Genomic DNA, 17,535 nt, shown 5'->3' with positions numbered 1-17,535 from the left:
AGCCCCTCTGTCCCCCCATTTCTCACTGTCACTGTATTAAAGGTTGCCCAAAAAAATAAAATAAATAAAAAGACGATAGGAAAACCACCTGCTCTCACATTAAGAAGCTCTAGGGGTAAAATCATATTCACCAGTAGATGGCAAGAGGTGCTTTTATGTGCGCAATAGATGCCGAGGATAGAGTTGAGCGGTGAAACGAAACTTCATTACTTCAAGTCCTTTTTCTGTGTTGCAGTAAAATAAAATCCTCTGGTACTTGGGTGGAAGTCCTTATCATAACGGTTTATTAAACAAGTATGGAGAAAAACTATAACCCCATTAATAATCTGCCCTGTTTAGTAGAGCTGATGTCCCTGCAGCCTGGAGATTGAGATTCTGTTTATCACGGGAAGCTATGATATTGATTATATGGTGAAGAGAATATTAACTTTTCATTAAGTTTGTCTTAGCTAAATATTTTATTCGATTTAGTTCCGCATCATATATCAACACACCAAATTCATTCAGATTAAGGCATTACATTTTCTCAAATAAAATGAGCAGCCATGACTCATCAACGTGAGGAATTTAAAAACAAGTAAATGCCACACATTTTCCTGAATCACTCATAAAGGTCATGTGGTTCCCTCATGATAAATAAGCAAAGACAAAGATAGTAATGCATTTGTGAGTCTCAGCAGCGGCATAACACCGTCATGACTTAACAGAGCATTAAATAATATGCCAGAGATATTACAACGCTGTTAAAACAGCAAACCTCCGAATTACACCCATGCATCTCCAAAGTGTTAGCAGTCAGATGCTAACTGATAGCAGCAGAAGCTAAACTAATCCAATATACAGTGTGATGGCTGTGATAACCAAAATTATGAGGACTAATTTAGTACTCTGTGGTACGGTGGCCGACAGATGCAAATGCGCTACAACGGCCCAAAACATTTCCATAAAAAACGATCCAAATAAAAAACCACAAATGTGCTAAAACGAATGCAAATGAAAAAACAAACCATCTTGCCACACAACGGAAACGGATACTAAAAAGAGACACAGCTGGGACCGTTTCATATCTATACGTGTTTTGTCAGTATTTTCTAAAATACTTGGTTAGCTTTGTTAGCTAGCCAGCTTACTGCGGATCTGCAACCGCTTTTTATTTACAGCATTTCGTTTATGCAGCACTTTTACTAAACGCGCATTTTTCTTCAATGTTGTGAATGTTTTCTAAACGCTGGGCATGTTTTTTCAAGTTGGTGAAGAGGTTTCTTCATTCAAATGTGTTTCCTGACATTTGTGTTTTTTCCATTTGCATCGTTTCTGAAGCTGCTGCATGTTTCTCCTAATGAAAATGTTTTGGGCCGTTGTAGCGTGTTTGCACCAGTCGGCCACCGTACTTTGGAAGGTAACAAACTTCACTTCCTAATGCTGATATATCAGATTCAGTATTCAACATTATTGCATCTTTGATTGTTTATATTTTAATAATAGTGTTTAACAACTCAATTAGTTTATTCCTGCTCACAATATACTCAAAGAGGGCGATAATTAAATAAATAAGGCGCACAAAATAATAATTTCTGTGCACCAACAACTTTCCCATATAAATTGACAGACGGCTGTAAGGAAATTAAACAATGCTAGCAGCTAGCAGGAACAGACGCATCTTGCCTTCTTACTAACATTCTGCAGTGGCCTCATATGATAACATTGAGTATAAATAACTACCACTGGCTGATGATAATTACAGATACGTGTTAAATATACGTTTCCTGACTGTATGAAATAATTAAAACTGCTCAATGGCACCCTTCTGAGAGTCTAACAGGCATTTGGAGGTGAGGACACACTGCTGCAAAATGTTAGGGGCCTCAGGGTTCAGGTGACGGTGTCGATGCCTTCCAGCGACGAGGCTGCTGCACATAGATAAACACATATTGGCAAATGGCAAAAAAGAAAAGGCAAATTAACGGCACATACATTAATGGCACATTCATTACAGCACAGTGTAATGTGAATTTACGGAAGAGGATAACGGCCACATTTGGATTTATTTTATAGATCTGATCGAAAGCGTTTTTCTTCGAGTTCTGAGAAAATGTAAAAATTCAACAAAAAAAGTCAGAATTCAGAAGAAAATGCTAGACTTTTCTCCAGTTTTAAATTTTCAGAAGAAAAGTGCTGAAAATTCTGACTTTTTTTCAGAATTCAGATTTTTCCAAAATACTGAGAGTTTAGACTTTCTCCAAATGTCTATTTTCAAAGAAATTCTTACTTAAATCTCAAAATTCTGAGGATTTCAGAAAACAAATCTGAATTATTACTTCAATATTAGAACTAAAACTTTTTGTCAGATCTAAAAGAAATTCTCACGTGGCCTTAATGATTTTCCATATGAATTTGATCCCAGTGAAGCTTTTTAAATGCAAACGTTTCTCTGAAATGAGGGACAATCAAACGTCCCGAGGTCCAGTGTCCAGTAAAAGTGTGGACAGACAGTCCTGTCCATGTGACAGCAGCTGCAGTGTGGACAGCAGCGGCTCGTGTACTCAGTCTCTGTCCCTCCACTTTGTCGTACACGAGGATGGCCCTGCCTCCCAGCACCCTCCCCCCCCGTCAGTACAGGCTCCAGCCTCGCTCATGCTGGGGGTAAAGTGATGATGAGGAACCGGGGGGTGAGGTGGTGAGCTCCCTGGGGCCGAGCTGCTTTCCACACACACACATTCAGTCCAGCTTCTCCTTCTGGACCAGCCTTGGAGCATCTACAAAGTCGGGTCCGTTAAAGAGGATGAGGCCGCTCGTCACCACGCTGGCAGACCCCCAGAACAACACGTAGGCCAGGGTCTCAGTCCACGTTTCACCTGAGAGGGGACAGCATGCAGAGTCAGTGGGAGAGATTTAAAGAGACCCTGTTTTGCTTTTTGGGGGTTTTCCCTCTCCTGTAGTGTGTTCTATAGGTACAGTGGGGCAAAAAAGTATTTAGTCAGCCACCAATTGTGCAAGTTCTCCCATTTAAAAAGATGAGAGAGGCCTGTAATTATTATCATAGGTATACCTCAACTATGAGAGACAGAATGAGAAACAAAATCCAGGAAATCACATTGTCTGATTTTTAAATAATTTATTTTCAAATGATTGTGGAAAATAAGTATTTGGTCAATAACAAAAGTTCATCTCAATACTTTGTTATACACCCTTTGTTGGCAATGACAGAGGTCAAACGTTGTCTGTAAGTCTTCACAAAGTTTCCACACACTGTTGCTGGTATTTTGGCCCATTCCTCCATGCAGATCTCCTCTAAAGCAGTGATGTTTTGGGGCTGTCGCTGGGCAACACAGACTTTCAATTCCCTCCAAAGATTTTCTATGGGGTTGAGATCTGGAGACTGGCTAGGCCACTCCAGGACCTTGAAATGCTTCTTACGAAGCCACTCCTTCGTTGCCCTGGCGGTGTGTTTGGGATCATTGTCATGCTGAAAGACCCAGCCACGCTTCATCTTCAGTGCCCTTGCTGATGGAAGGAGGTTTTCACTCAAAATCTCACGATACATGGCCCCATTCATTCTTTCCTTTACACGGATCAGTCGTCCTGGTCCCTTTGCAGAAAAACAGCCCCAAAGCATGATGTTTCCACCCCCATGCTTCACAGTAGGTATGGTGTTCTTTGGATGCAACTCTGCATTCTTTCTCCTCCAAACACCACGAGTTGAGTTTTTACCAAAAGTTCTATTTTGGTTTCATCTGACCATATGACATTCTCCCAATCCTCTTCTGGATCATCCAAATGCCCTCTAGCAAACTTCAGACGGGCCTGGACATGTACTGGCTTAAGCAGGGGACACGTCTGGAACTGCAGGATTTAAGTCCCTGGCGGCGTAGTGTGTTATTGATGGTAGCCTCTGTTACTTTGGTCCCAGCTCTCTGCAGGTCATTCACTAGGTCCCCCCGTGTGGTTCTGGGATTTTTGCTCACCGATCTTGTGATCATTTTGACCCCACGGGGTGAGATCTTGCGTGGAGCCCCAGATCGAGGGAGATTAGCAGTGGTCTTGTATGTCTTCCATTTTCTAATAATTGCTCCCACAGTTGATTTCTTCACACCAAGCTGCTTACCTATTGCAGATTCAGTTTTCCCAGCCTGGTGCAGGTCTACAATTTTGTCTCTGGTCTCCTTTGACAGCTCTTTGGTCTTGGCCATAGTGGAGTTTGGAGTATGACTGTTTGAGGTTGTGGACAGGTGTCTTTTATACTGATAACGAGTTCAAAAAGGTGCCATTAATACAGGTAACGAGTGGAGGACAGAGGAGCCTCTTAAAGAAGAAGTTACAGGTCTGTGAGAGCCAGAAATCTTGCTTGTTTGTAGGTGACCAAATACTTATTTTACCGAGGAATTTACCAATTAATTCAATAAAAATCCTACAATGTGATTTCCTGGATTTTTTTTTCTCATTCTGTCTCTCATAGTTGAAGTGTACCTATGATAAAAATTACAGGCATCTCTCATCTTTTTCAATGGGAGAACTTGCACAATTGGTGGCTGACTAAATACTTTTTTGCCCCACTGTATGTGTGCATCTAAATGGTCTGCAAAGGCTAAAATCCCTGTATTCCCTCCTGAGGGAAGCTTAATGTAAAGATAAATAAACCCTGGTGTTGCTATATTTGTAGTGTATGTAAATGCTTTTGAAGTGGATTAGCAGTTTGTCTTACCAGCCATCAGCAGGCAGATGATACACATGGAGAAAGCTACCACCATGACGATGGGCAACTACGAAAGGGAAAGAGTCACGTTAAAGACATCGGAAACAGACATAAACCCATCACTCTTCCTCTGTGAGCCCTTCTTACCGTCAAAAACTTCCAGTCTTTGGGCTCACGCAGCGGGGTGGTCCAATCAGATTCATCCACAGCATAGTTCCCCAGGAACAGATCAATGGAGTCCTGCACCAAACAGACAACTGTTACCTACTCTTCTTAGCTTTTTGCATCTCTTAAGCCCTCTGACTATTCAGATTGTTGGCTCGGATTCAGGCTGTTTTTGTGTAAAGGTCAATTTTATTTTTACCAATTCATTCATGTTTTCCCTACATTGTGTCACACTGGCTGTCAATATACCTGAAGTACAACTCTGAAAAACAGTATACTGTAATAGAAATTATTTCAGAGCTTAGTTAAATACTTGATTATGTCTGTTGATTAACTGTTGCTTCGTATAGCAGATTGTTGCTAATAAAAGACTGATCAGAGGACCAGTCATTTCAATCTGCAGAAAGAAGTCCGGTCAATTTAACATCAGCTGTGTTAAAAAATGTACGTTACAAAGTGTGCTTGCTTCTTTTTAAGTGACTTGGCTATAAAGTTAATCAGACACTTTTTTTAGCAGTAGCAATACAACACTTCTTTAATCAGTATAGTAAGTCAAATTGTTGATTTATTTAGTAAGTAGCTGTGTAATAAGCGGTTTAAAGTGCAGCAAGCTGGTCATTAATGAGAAAAACACCCAAGATGTTCTTTTCTCATTACACTTTATATTTCACTTTTCACAGAGTTTAATCTGGAGTGTTAAACACAAAGACCTATCCACACAGGTTTGTACCCACCTGTCTATAACCATCAGAGAAATTGTTCTTGTAATATCGGATCATGGAGTTCCAGCCGTCCATCAGCAGCCCCCACTGAGTCCTCTTCCCTGTCCTGAAAGATCATCATGTAGTTAAACGCCAAACAGAATTCACTATTCACCAACATTTCTCTGAACCTTTTTCTTATCCGAGTAACAGAAAACATCCTCATCCACGATGCTACTAGCCTAAAATCAGTTAGCCTAATCGACACTGTAGCGGCCAAAATATATGAAAATAAACAGATAATTAACTTAAAGTAAAACAGCTGCTGAGGCACCAGTTAGTGAATTGTATGCGGAGCAAGGATGCAAGTCCAGACAAAAAATCTCCATTTTGTCCATTTATTTCCATGATCAATATACAATGAACACAATTTCCTATAGATTCCCTTTCCTTTCTTGCCTGAATAACCCTGGTCAAAAATCCATGTGCCTACTAGTGCTCTTTTCCCACCACCACCTATCTCCAACATATACAATTACACCAGGTGCCGTCTTCACCCAGTGCCCAAACGTGCCTTCAAAATAAAAGCCTGGAAACTACTAAAATAAATGTTTGACTATAATATAAATCAAAATATAGCTCCAACAGACAGACAAATCTAGGAGAACAATAACTGCCTGCTAACAAGCTTGGTTATCGACAAACAAAGATTTCAGAATCATAGCTAATCAAATGGTGGTATTTCAGGTCCATGTGATAGATTTTGAATTATTATTTTATATCTGGACACTCATTTATAAAAAAAGAATAATGTTAGTACCAAAGTGTTGGGGTGGAACAAAGATGGGCAAATATACAGGCTAGCTAACATCGATATCAGTATTAGTGTGTCATTAGCCGCTGGTTAGCATGAGTTAGCTGTGTGAACTCTGACCTGGTGAAGTCCGTCTTCAGGGCGCCAGTACCAGCGTACTGCTTGGCACAGGCATCAGCGTTGTCTGCCCAGGCTGCATGGGAACAGGAAGAGAGACAGATCATGTTAGCATCGAGGAGCTTTAATGTAGAAGAGCCGCTGTGGTGTGAGGGGCCCACCGTTCTTGAACTTTTTCCCGAAGTCCATCTGTTCTTCAATCTGCTGGCCCGCATGGAGGACTCCCATTTTCTGCAGGCGCACAAACGCACACGCACACACACACACACACACACACACACACACACACACACACACACACACACACACACACACACACACACACACACACACACACACACACACTTGAGTTGAGAGGTGGTGTTTCATGATATTTTAGTTCTTTTAATTTGCTGTAAATGCAACGCGTTCTACAAGCTCCCCGGTGGTCTGGGTAAATAATGTCCATTTCCACAGCACCTATTCAATCATCTGCTCTGACTGGATTTCTCAACATGTTTTACCTCATCATTTCAAATCCTTTTTAACTGGTGTTGAGCTACTTACTTATTTCTGAAAAACGTGAAACTTCTACAGCAGCAGTTCCCAAGCTGTGGGCCGCAAAAACATTTTCAAAACTTTTTTTTTTCTTCTAATAAACATAAAGCTTTTATTCAAAACTTAAATTGAAAGTTGATGGTAGGAACTTTCCCGCGGAACGACATTGATAATGCACCCGATTGGTTGGTTTTGGTAAAAAAACAAACATCCACAGCTAAAACTATCCAAGCGTTTTTTCCGCACCATTGTATGTGTGATTTACCTCACTACATATGATGCGTGTAACATATGTGCAATTGTTATGTATAAGAATGCATTTCTCAATTTCTGAATGAAATCGTTATTAATTTGCCTACTGCAGACAGCCCCTCACTCTCTTGTTTCTGTTTGTTACTGATGGGCAGTTCCTTTTCTGAATGATGTAAAAAGTCATTTCAGAACTGAAGAACTGTATTTAGTCTCCGTATTGTTTATGGTTGACTATGGGCTGTGGATTTTTTTTTTAATCTTAAGTGGGCCCTGAGTCGAAAAAGGTTGGGAACCGCTGTTCTACCGGAAGAGTGACATTTCTTTGAGTTTTTTCTCGAAACATATAGTATGAGGGCAATACTGTGGCACGGGAAAACCTATTTTTGGACTGATTATACAGTTTTTGACGAACATAAATATTGTTTTCTTGCATCAACTTAAATTATTACGGGGAAAATTTGGGTATGAGGGCGCACGCTGACAGTAAGAAATGCTTACCCGGTTTAGACAAAACCCTGGAGAAGTCTAATAAACACCAAAGAAAAGACAGCAGTGTGTGTTGTTCTAATAGTTGGGTAGTTGGCAAAGATTATTTTTCAGAAATCAAGTAAAAATTCTTTTTTTTTTTGTTGACCAACACAGATTGCACACATACATGTATATTTTTAACAATACTTTCGTTACTTATCTGTATATATATATATATTTATTTTTCTATTGAATTTTGAATTTAAATTTGGGTTTCATATCCCTGTGTGAACCTGGACTGTTTTTCCTCTTCTCTGTTGCTGCATAAACACTTGAATTTCCCCACGGGGATTAATAAAGGTACATCTTATCTTATCTTATCTTATTAAAGTGTCCTCTATGTGCTCTTGTTTCTGTCACCTTCTAAAGGATTATGGCCTAAGTTTGAAGTTAGCATGTACCCGTAGCTGTGACTGCAGGGCGCGCTGGGCCAGCATGCTCTGGATGACGTTGGTTCGGTCCAGGCAGTCCATGCAGTTGCTCCGGAACGTGCCGTCTTGGTGCAGCAGCACCTTCCCATCTGCGTCCACCAGGAAATATCTGCATCCACACACACACACGGTATTTCCTCTGATGCAGAGTGCAGAGATATCTACCTGGTTATTGGCTCACGCGAACTGACCCTAATTCATCCTGCATCTCAGCGACCATGTCCAGTAAGATCTGCAGGCGGTGCCACCTCATCCGACTGCACTCCTTATGGAAGTCGAAGGCTATGTACCTGCAGAAAGGGAAGCCTTTAACCAAACGTAATCACCTCAGCTAAATCATTTGTGTTGTGATTAGGAGAAAGCCACATGTGGACTGCCGGTCATCTTACTTGACCATGCCATTTCCCAGGTCCGCCACCATCTTGTCGAATGCCAGCTCCAGCGGCTTCTCTGAGCCCTTTTGGTTAATCTGTGGGAAAAAAAGGATGACAACAAGCATTGATGGCTATATCAGGGGTGTCAAATAGTATTATGGTTGCCTTCAAAAGGGCTGGTTATAACTTAAGACTATATAAATATTCATATATAAATATAAAAAATGTATTATATTAGATATTCGCCACTGCATTGGATTATTATTGGTTTTAGTATATATTAATTATTAACTACCTCTGATAGCAGAAGTCTAGGAGAAATAATTGCTAGCAGATCTATTACAGAATTATTATTACAACCAGTCAAAGTTCTTTAAAAAATCACAATGTGTTTCGTTAAAAACGGTAAGAAAAACACATGGTTGTACTTACATACATTATTCATTTAGGAAGCATCTGCATTTTGATTCTTGGACTTTTGGTGGATGAGGTTAGCGTATATTTCAGACAATTTATATCCACTAAAACCTATATCACACACTACAGGAAAGGGAAAACCCCCAAAAGCATAATAGGGCCCCTTTAATTCATTTGACCGCTTCTTTCTAGTCAGGGAAGGGTTAAAGAGTGTGAAACCAACATCTCGCTTGACTTCATAAAATAAAAGTAGTACAGGTGATGGATTCAACACGTGATAATTAGATCCTTACCAAGTTCAAAATGACTTGTTTTCCATAGAGAATAACCTGCGAGTCAAAGTGTCTCTGGAACCCGTCCAACTACAGAGGACAGAGAGAACAGGAGAGCTGAGTGACGGATGAAGACACCGGGAAGTCTTCTTGTGTCTCGGGTTGATGTGAAGACAGCTTACGTGGTTCACTGTTTTGCTGATCTGTGGTTTGGGCTTGTACTTGAGGTTGGGTCTCTGAGACCAGAAGAAGGGGATGGAACCTCTTGTCTGTGGGGAGAAGCATATGATCATCCTGCTTTAAAGAACTCCGCACACATTTAAGCTATTAAAGAGCGCTGAATACAGCACTGTGTGGAAAAACTGTGGGGTAAAAGAAATGCAAAACTCATTTGAAGGAATATAAACATACTGAATGAACACATATGGTTTATAATGTATGATACCATTTGCATGGTACCGGCTGTAATAATAATAAAAATGTAATTTTGGTTCTGCTTATCTGTTTTCAAAAACGCAAATGACGTGCTCTCTCTGGACGGGGTGGAGCTCAGCAAAGGAGTACATCTAGTTTATACTGTCCCGGCACTATGTCGTTTGTATTGACCAACAATTCCTCTCTGAATCCACGCGTTGCACTCAAATCCCCAGACTGTGAGAGGGAATTTTTTGTAATAAATTATGCTTTCTTTACTTTTTCAAACAGAAATCTGGCAGCTGACAGGTATTAACTACACCACATACAGCTCCGGAAAAAATTAAGAGACCACTCCAAATGTTTCTTAAATCTTGATCTCTACATGTATGGCAGCCATTCCAGTGTCTGTTGAATTCCAACACAGAGAAATGTTGTCAGTAGTTTATAGAATACAATAAAACCAATAATAATAATAATTTAACTGAAAGACATGTCTGTAAAAAATAAAACAAGAGGAAATTATAATGCTGAAGTGGTCTCTTAATTTTTTCCGCGGCTGTATGTTGGACACACATGTTCTGTGAATAGGCATGTAAGTTTTCACCTTCACAAAGAACTGAAATTATGAACCGACATGGATAGCAGAACTAAAATCAGAAGAGGAATTGTTTGAATCAATACGATACCCAACCCTCATGATATAAAAACAAAACATTGACCTGACATCTTAAAGTGTCATGACCTCTGTTCTTCACCGAACGCTCCCTACTGTGGTAATTCACTTCTTCCTCACTGCAGACTACCTCTCTTCTTTGGCTCACCTGAACAAAGGAAGCCTTGGCGCTGTTGAACTGAACGATCTGCTCCGTCTCCACAAAGTTAGCAGGATGGCCTTCAGAGTCGATGCCTGCACACAGAAACACACAGCTGTTTATTTATTTAACAGGGACAGTGCACATTAATCAACATTTCTGTAAATGTGCCAGAGTTAGCCAAGGGGCTACTTTTCATCTGCAGTCCCTAGACAGATTTTGTTAGTCACCCTAAAGACAAATTTGATTTTATACAAGGAAATAACAGTCAATAAAAACGTGCAACATACAGTGCTGGAAATGTTATTAAAAACAAAAAACTGACTGATGCTGGCTGGGGGTGCAATTATAGCAGCAGGTAATATGAACAAACACTTAAATGTATCAGAAATATTGACATAAAATGTGTAATGATGCTTTTCCTTTGCTACTGATTTTTCTGTCCATTAAATAAGCTGCATAAGAATTACCAATATGTTGAAAGACACAAAAGACACTTGAGAAAGTTGCGTTACCTCGGACGTAGTAGCGGACTCCGGCTCTGAAGCAGCTCCTCCTGGAGATGATGCTCCACTCAAACACCTTCCCGTTGATGCAGCACGACCTCATGGCGATGACTGGTCAGCAAATGTGTTAAGAAACTCACATGCAAAACAAAAGAGTGCTCTGCACATTCAAAAATCTCTCCCAGAGATCTTGATGTTTTTCCTCATCTGGGCACAAAAACACTTCTATAAAAACACTCTACTTAGACACAACTCTAAAGATAATAACTAAAAGAGATGGGCCCAACATGCAGGACCTCACACTCACTCTCTAAAACAAAACTGTGCAACAGGAAAGGATACAGCCATGGATAACAGGAAACACAAACTTGTGTACCTGGAGGAGAAGAGCAGTGTCAGACAATGAAATGCTTTACTCAAACCTGAGTTTCAATAATCACATTACACAATTACAAAGTCAGTCGACTACCTCTTTAAGAATATATCTAGGATTTTAGGTCTTACAGTACTGTATGTCTCAGCTGGAATGCAGTATTTTATCTTCAGTAGACTGGACTACTGTAAAGGTGTCTTTACCGGTCTCACTAAAACAACTGTTAAAAAGCTGCAGCTGATTCAGAATGCTGCTGCTTGAGTCCTCACTAACACTAAGAGAGTGGATCACATCAGTCCAGTTCTGAGGTCTTTACCCTGGCTTCCTGCCTGTCAGATCATTATAAATACTGCTGCTGGTTTATAAAGCATGGAATGGTTTAGGCCCAAAATACACTTTCTAAATTATGAACCATCCAGAACTCTCAGGTCCTCTGGGGCGGGTCTGCTTCTGTCCCCAGAGTCAGAACTAAACATGGAGAAGCAGCGTTCAGTTATTATGGTCCAACTATCTGGAACAAAGTACCAGAAACCTGCAGGTCCGCTGCAACTCTTACCACTTTCAAATCCAGGTTGAAGACTTTTCTTTTTGCCGCTGCTTTTAATGGAATCTAATAACTGGTAATATATCTTACACCGCACTGCAACTTATATCCATTATATCTGTCAGAATCTCTTTTAGCTTGTCATATAATACAGTAATTGTATAATGTGATTCCATTGCAGTATAGCTTAATGGTTTTTATTTTTTATTTAGCATTTTGAATTGCCGGTGTTGAAACGTGCTATACGAGTTAACTTGCCTTACTATACTAGAGGGAATATGATATCAGGTTACCTATGCTAACTTTGACATTAGTCAGAATTACACAACATTTATCTTTCTTTCCAGAGAGTGTACATGTTGCTGAGAAAAACAAAGATCCATAACTGCTATTGCCTGGGCTACAAGGCCGGAATAATGAACTGAATGGTGACTGAGTCACTTTAAGAGAAAATAACTGAAACCTCACTCAGCTCAAACTGCTGAACTGCAACTGGGATTCAAAATGCCTACCCCTTTACACCACAGTGGCTCTTCTACATTAAAGGTCCTCAATGCTAACATGATCTGTCTCTCTTCCTGTTCCCATGCAGCCTGGGCAGACCACGCTGATGCCTGTGCCAAGCAGTACGCTGGTACTGGCGCCCTGAAGATGGACTTCACCAGGTCAGAGTTCACACATCTAACTCAGCGGCTAATGACACAGGAACAGTGTACTGATATCGATGTTGGCTAGCCTATATATTTTCCCATCTTTGTTTCACCCCCAACACTTTAGTACCTGAAGTGCTTAATTTTCCTAAGCACTTAAAGATAATGAATATATTTCCTAATTATTATCACAACATGTCTTTATTCTTGTGCATGTGTTAGATCTTAAAGGTTCTATATGACTGTATGTCGGGGGATGCTTCAAATCTAATAAGAGACAATAAAAATGATATTCCATGTTAGGTTAGAAACATAGAAAGTATGTGTCTTCAGTTGTTCATGTGGTTGATGACGAGTCGACGTCAGCTGTGAAATCTAAATGCTGTTTCTACTCTTACTGCAGGTGTGTGTCCTTTCTGTGTTACTGAGGATGGGAAATAGTAAGATGTCCTGTCTTACCTCTGGCTGTGCTAGGAATTCTCTCAACAGATGTCCGTTCCAGACGAAACGCTGATCCGCCTGAACAGGGACAGAGAGCACGGGTTAATACAGAGACAAATACAGGGGCACCCATGGGTGAGGGCTACACCTGGAGAGGAGGCACACTATAGGGAACATTCAAAACAAAGAAAGGTTCCTTTATTTTTCGAGTCAGGTAATATTTATATTACATTTTGCTTAATCAACAGTTCATCTATTAAGAGAACCAAACACACCAAACAAAGCAACACAATAACAATAAATATATACGTAAAAAATGTACAGGGGGTGTTCTCTGTTTGAAGAAAAATAAAGATCGCAGGGAGTGTAAAAGCACAATCAAACAAAGGATGGCCATCGCTGGAAAATATATTGTTTCCACCTTTAATTCCCTAGGGGGATTAATAAAGGTTCATCTTTTTTAATGTTTCTTCAAATTGGTTTTCCTGAAACCTCATGGAGAAAGTGATTGTTTCCTTATAATATTTTTTTGTGATCGCTTTTCTTGCAGCTAAACTTAGTTTTACAATTATGTGTTACATTTGTAAGTTGTGGGTATTTATTGTATATGCACCAAAAATAAATTAGCTCTAATTAAAAGGGAATCTTTGCCTCCAACAAAATTTCAATTTCTGAGTAAATCTGGAGCTGAAAAGTGATTATTTGTGGACATGCCCAGAACAAGCGGTAATGATAAGCTTCCTGGGAGCCACATTCCCTGCAGCAGCTGGGGGAGCCTCGATGAGTTGTGCTGATTGCATCACTTTTTTTATCTCTGGGTGAAACTCCCTCTGGAGGAAACACACGGATTTTAGCCTTTGCAGACCATTTACATTCACCAACAACTATATAACACACTACAGGAAAGGGAAACCCCAGAAAGCATAATAGGGCCCCTTTAATGTTTCATAGAAAAGTGATATAGTTGCATATTTGGAATTATCCATGAGATATATGGGTTTCTAATTATAGGAGCATAAAAAATCTTTATATTGATTCTGTGAATGATCTTTTTATTTTAACAGTTTTCTGATTGGGCACCTCTTTCTTCACAGAGATTACAGGGGGCTTACCCTCTCCAGAAGACTCATCTCCTGAAACTCGGGGCTGGTGTTGGCCAGGCGCTGCAGAGTGTGTGTCAGGTCGTAGTCTGTTGCAAAGTAGAAGCCATCTGTGTGCAACACATTGTTGATCATGGACATGAAAGTCTTGTTGTCTTGCATCTGAAAGAACATCAGCAGCAGAGGTAAATGATGAATGGTGGAAACAGTCAGCAGAAGAAGCAACTTCTTGCCAGGTAGATTCATTTTTTACATACAAATCCTCTCTATCTTCCTAGAACAATTACATGTAAGTGCTGCTCTGAACCACAAACTGTGTGTGTACTTAGTTGACCTGTTCCAGAGACTATAGGTTACACAACAAATTAATTGATTAAAGTGATTAAGAGTACTAACGTGTCCCCAGTTGTACCAACTAAGATAGTTTTCTCCCACTGGTTTGAAATGTTGCATATTATTACATGGCTTAGTTGAATAATGAATTCTAATTGGTCTATTTGGCATTCCAGTGGTCTGTTATTGCTAAGGAGAACAGACTATTGCTAAGGAGGATCAACGGACTTTGTGCAATCATATCAATCCGCAGAAAAAGACAGACAGGAAGTAAAAACTAAAGAGAGAAGAAGAAGAATACAAACAGGAAGTAAATACAAAAGGAAACATCAGAAGAAAACAGACAGGAAGTACACTCCAACAGAAACAGCAGAAGAATACCGACAGGAAGTAAACACTAACAGGAAGACAGTATGGGCTCTGGCAGTGTTTAAAGACTGGTTAATGGAAAATAAACTGTGAGCGGACTTGGACAGTTACGGTACTTTTGATTTATTTATTTCTGTTTCCTAGTTTTAACACGACTAAAGTGAAATATTTCATTTATTCAGCTTTGGGAACATGTCAATTCAAAGCCTCACATTGTGGTGCACAGAAGCAGAGCTCCCGGATGACAGACAGGACCCCCAGCATGTGGCATCCCAATCCTACCTGGTTGTCTGTCAGATGAAGTATTGTCTTCTTATAGGAGATGATGTCAAAGTCCACAGCCTTCCACACAGCATGGCCCAGGAGATCTCCCACCTTCTTCTTCTTGGTGATGACAACCAGATACATGCCTAAGACAAAAAGGGGGGGGGGGGGCTAAAGACCTCAAAACACCAAATGATGCCTGCCAAATATCCCAGCAGGAATTTTGCCCTCTGAACTCACCTGCCACCAAACGTATGGTCCCCATGAGACCACATATGGGCCTGCTGTCAGCTCCTGCAGGGACGTCCCTCTTCACTGAGGACAGCAGCAGGGACACAACAAGGGTTAGAGACTGACTGGAATCACCACGTTACCTAATTGTTTCATTGATTATATCCGTAGCAAAGTAATTATAGTTGTCCAATGAGTATCAGCGTGTTTATGTTCTGAAGTCTGTGTGTGTTCTCATTCAATGATACCCCCCATCTGTGCTTACCTGTGAGGGTCATCTCAGTGGACACTCTGTCCACAGCCAGCACCTCCTCAGAGCCCTCATCACACGCCTCGATGTAGAACTTCTCCTGGGTGGTGCGCCTGATGAGACACACACAAACTGTTTTAAACTACAACACTAACATGGATCAGCACACCAGCACACACACCAGCACCATTAGCAGAACAAGCAGCAGTTGAACAATCAGAAATGTAATTCCTTTGTTCAGTCCTGCAGCGGCGAAATGTGACATAGCAGGTAAAAAAGGGCAAGCAATAATAAAGATGAAGCCAACATGTGAATTATAGAGAAAAACACACATTGTTAATACAATAAAAATACTCATCAATGGCTAAAAATGAGAAGCAGCATTTCAATGGCTAAGTGAACATCAGGTTTCGAGATATTATTAAAAACATATGTATTGCACATAAAAATGATTAGGAATAATGCACAGTAGAGTTACAAATAAAGTGTTTATATTGTTATTATATTATACTGATTATATTATATTGCTCATTGCACAAGATTCCAACATTCTCTATTGTGTAATATCTACCAGGGGCCAACACATACACCACCAGCACCACCCCTAGCAGCAGCAGCAGGGCTCTGTGTAATAGCGTCAGTAATAACGATAAGGAAGTATATGTCTCTAACTATGAGCTGTTGGAGCTGATGCAGCAGTGGAGCAGATGAGTAGCAGAGCGGCAGTGGATCTGCAGTTCAGCACAGTAATGTAACTGAGGTCCAGCTCGATGCTAAGTGCTCTTAATAGAGAAGCAAAATTAGACAACCGGGCGCTACCGCTAGCCCCGCGTGCGGCAGTGACTCTGCTGCCGAGCTGCACATGTCAGGAGGACCCCCCCATCACTGTAACACAAATTAAAAGTTGTGTAACACAAATAAATTGATCAAGAATACTTACAGGTTGAAACTCGAATAGGTGCTCGCCATCTTTCCTCCCGTCTGACCTCAGTGACGTGTCACCGACACAGCGGCTACTTCCGCCTTCTGCTGTGTGTCTTCCGCACACGGACGCAAGATGGCGCTGTTGCTCTGCAAAAGTCCCAGACAAAACCAGCATATGCGGATAATCTATGGGAATAATTGAATTAAACATTGAATAAAAAATCTATCCATACCAGAGGTGTATTTCAAAAATATTATTATATTGTTATGTTATTACCTTCTTTGATTTTTGATGTGTTTTAGTATTATTTTATTTGTTTTTGTTTTTACTGCATATGTAGCTCTGTATACCATGTATTCATTTAATTTTTTCTTGAAAAATAAGATAAATAAATAGTTGTGATTGCACTGAACAGAAGAACAAGAATAATTAGTTAATAATAATTATCAACAGCCTGATCACCGAAATAAAATGAGCTGGTCGAACAGATCTAAATATAAATGTAAATTACTTTCTGTTACTTTTGAATAACCTTAATACCAAATAACATTTACATTGAAAATGTAGGCTAACAGAAAAAGCTACTTATAAGTTATTAAAGTAGATTAAGCTCACCTACACTATTTAAACAGCATACTGTTCAGTAGGCCTATAATATGAATCTATTTCTTGAATTATTTTTATGGTTTTCACTTTTGTGGTTCCTTTTTATTTTTTTTATTCAGTTGCTAAATTGAAAAAAAATGAACAACGTCTTCCAGTCTTTATTCCCAACACAGTAACATCCATGTCGGGATAAAAGTGGTTAAATGAAGGAAGATAGTCTTATTAAATTGCTCTTTATAACTCCCAATTGATGTGTACAATTGTCCCCAAAAAGATTATTTACAAACAAGAACAGCCTAACCTGATTCATTTGTTTGTCCACAACTTCCAAATGCACATCTGCTGTTAATATATTTTGTGTAACACTCTATGAAATGTGTTTTTGTCTTGGCTCTTTATCCTTTTGATAAAAA

General features: G+C 40.0%; 1 protein-coding gene across 1 annotated transcript; it reads right to left on the bottom strand.

Moving 5' to 3' along the window:
- Window positions 1-267: 267 nt before the first annotated feature.
- Window positions 268-16,592, bottom strand: sacm1lb (SAC1 like phosphatidylinositide phosphatase b). Its single transcript, XM_063879670.1, has 20 exons — window positions 16,532-16,592; window positions 15,607-15,704; window positions 15,351-15,425; window positions 15,129-15,256; window positions 14,157-14,306; window positions 13,063-13,122; window positions 11,379-11,412; window positions 11,046-11,147; window positions 10,540-10,625; window positions 9,484-9,570; window positions 9,323-9,391; window positions 8,628-8,707; window positions 8,430-8,528; window positions 8,209-8,347; window positions 6,652-6,721; window positions 6,494-6,566; window positions 5,593-5,686; window positions 4,841-4,933; window positions 4,703-4,760; window positions 268-2,855 (listed from the first exon to the last, which is right to left on the bottom strand). Exons 1-20 carry the CDS (start codon window positions 16,558-16,560, stop codon window positions 2,719-2,721), a joined length of 1,761 nt encoding a protein of 586 aa, XP_063735740.1. The 5' UTR covers window positions 16,561-16,592; the 3' UTR covers window positions 268-2,718.
- Window positions 16,593-17,535: the final 943 nt, after the last annotated feature.

Source organism: Eleginops maclovinus, chromosome 3 (genome assembly GCF_036324505.1).
Source record: "Eleginops maclovinus isolate JMC-PN-2008 ecotype Puerto Natales chromosome 3, JC_Emac_rtc_rv5, whole genome shotgun sequence".
NCBI classification, from domain to species: domain Eukaryota; kingdom Metazoa; phylum Chordata; class Actinopteri; order Perciformes; family Eleginopidae; genus Eleginops; species Eleginops maclovinus.
The sequence above is the reverse complement of the archived record's forward strand: the minus strand, read 5'-3'. Positions and strand labels throughout refer to the sequence as shown.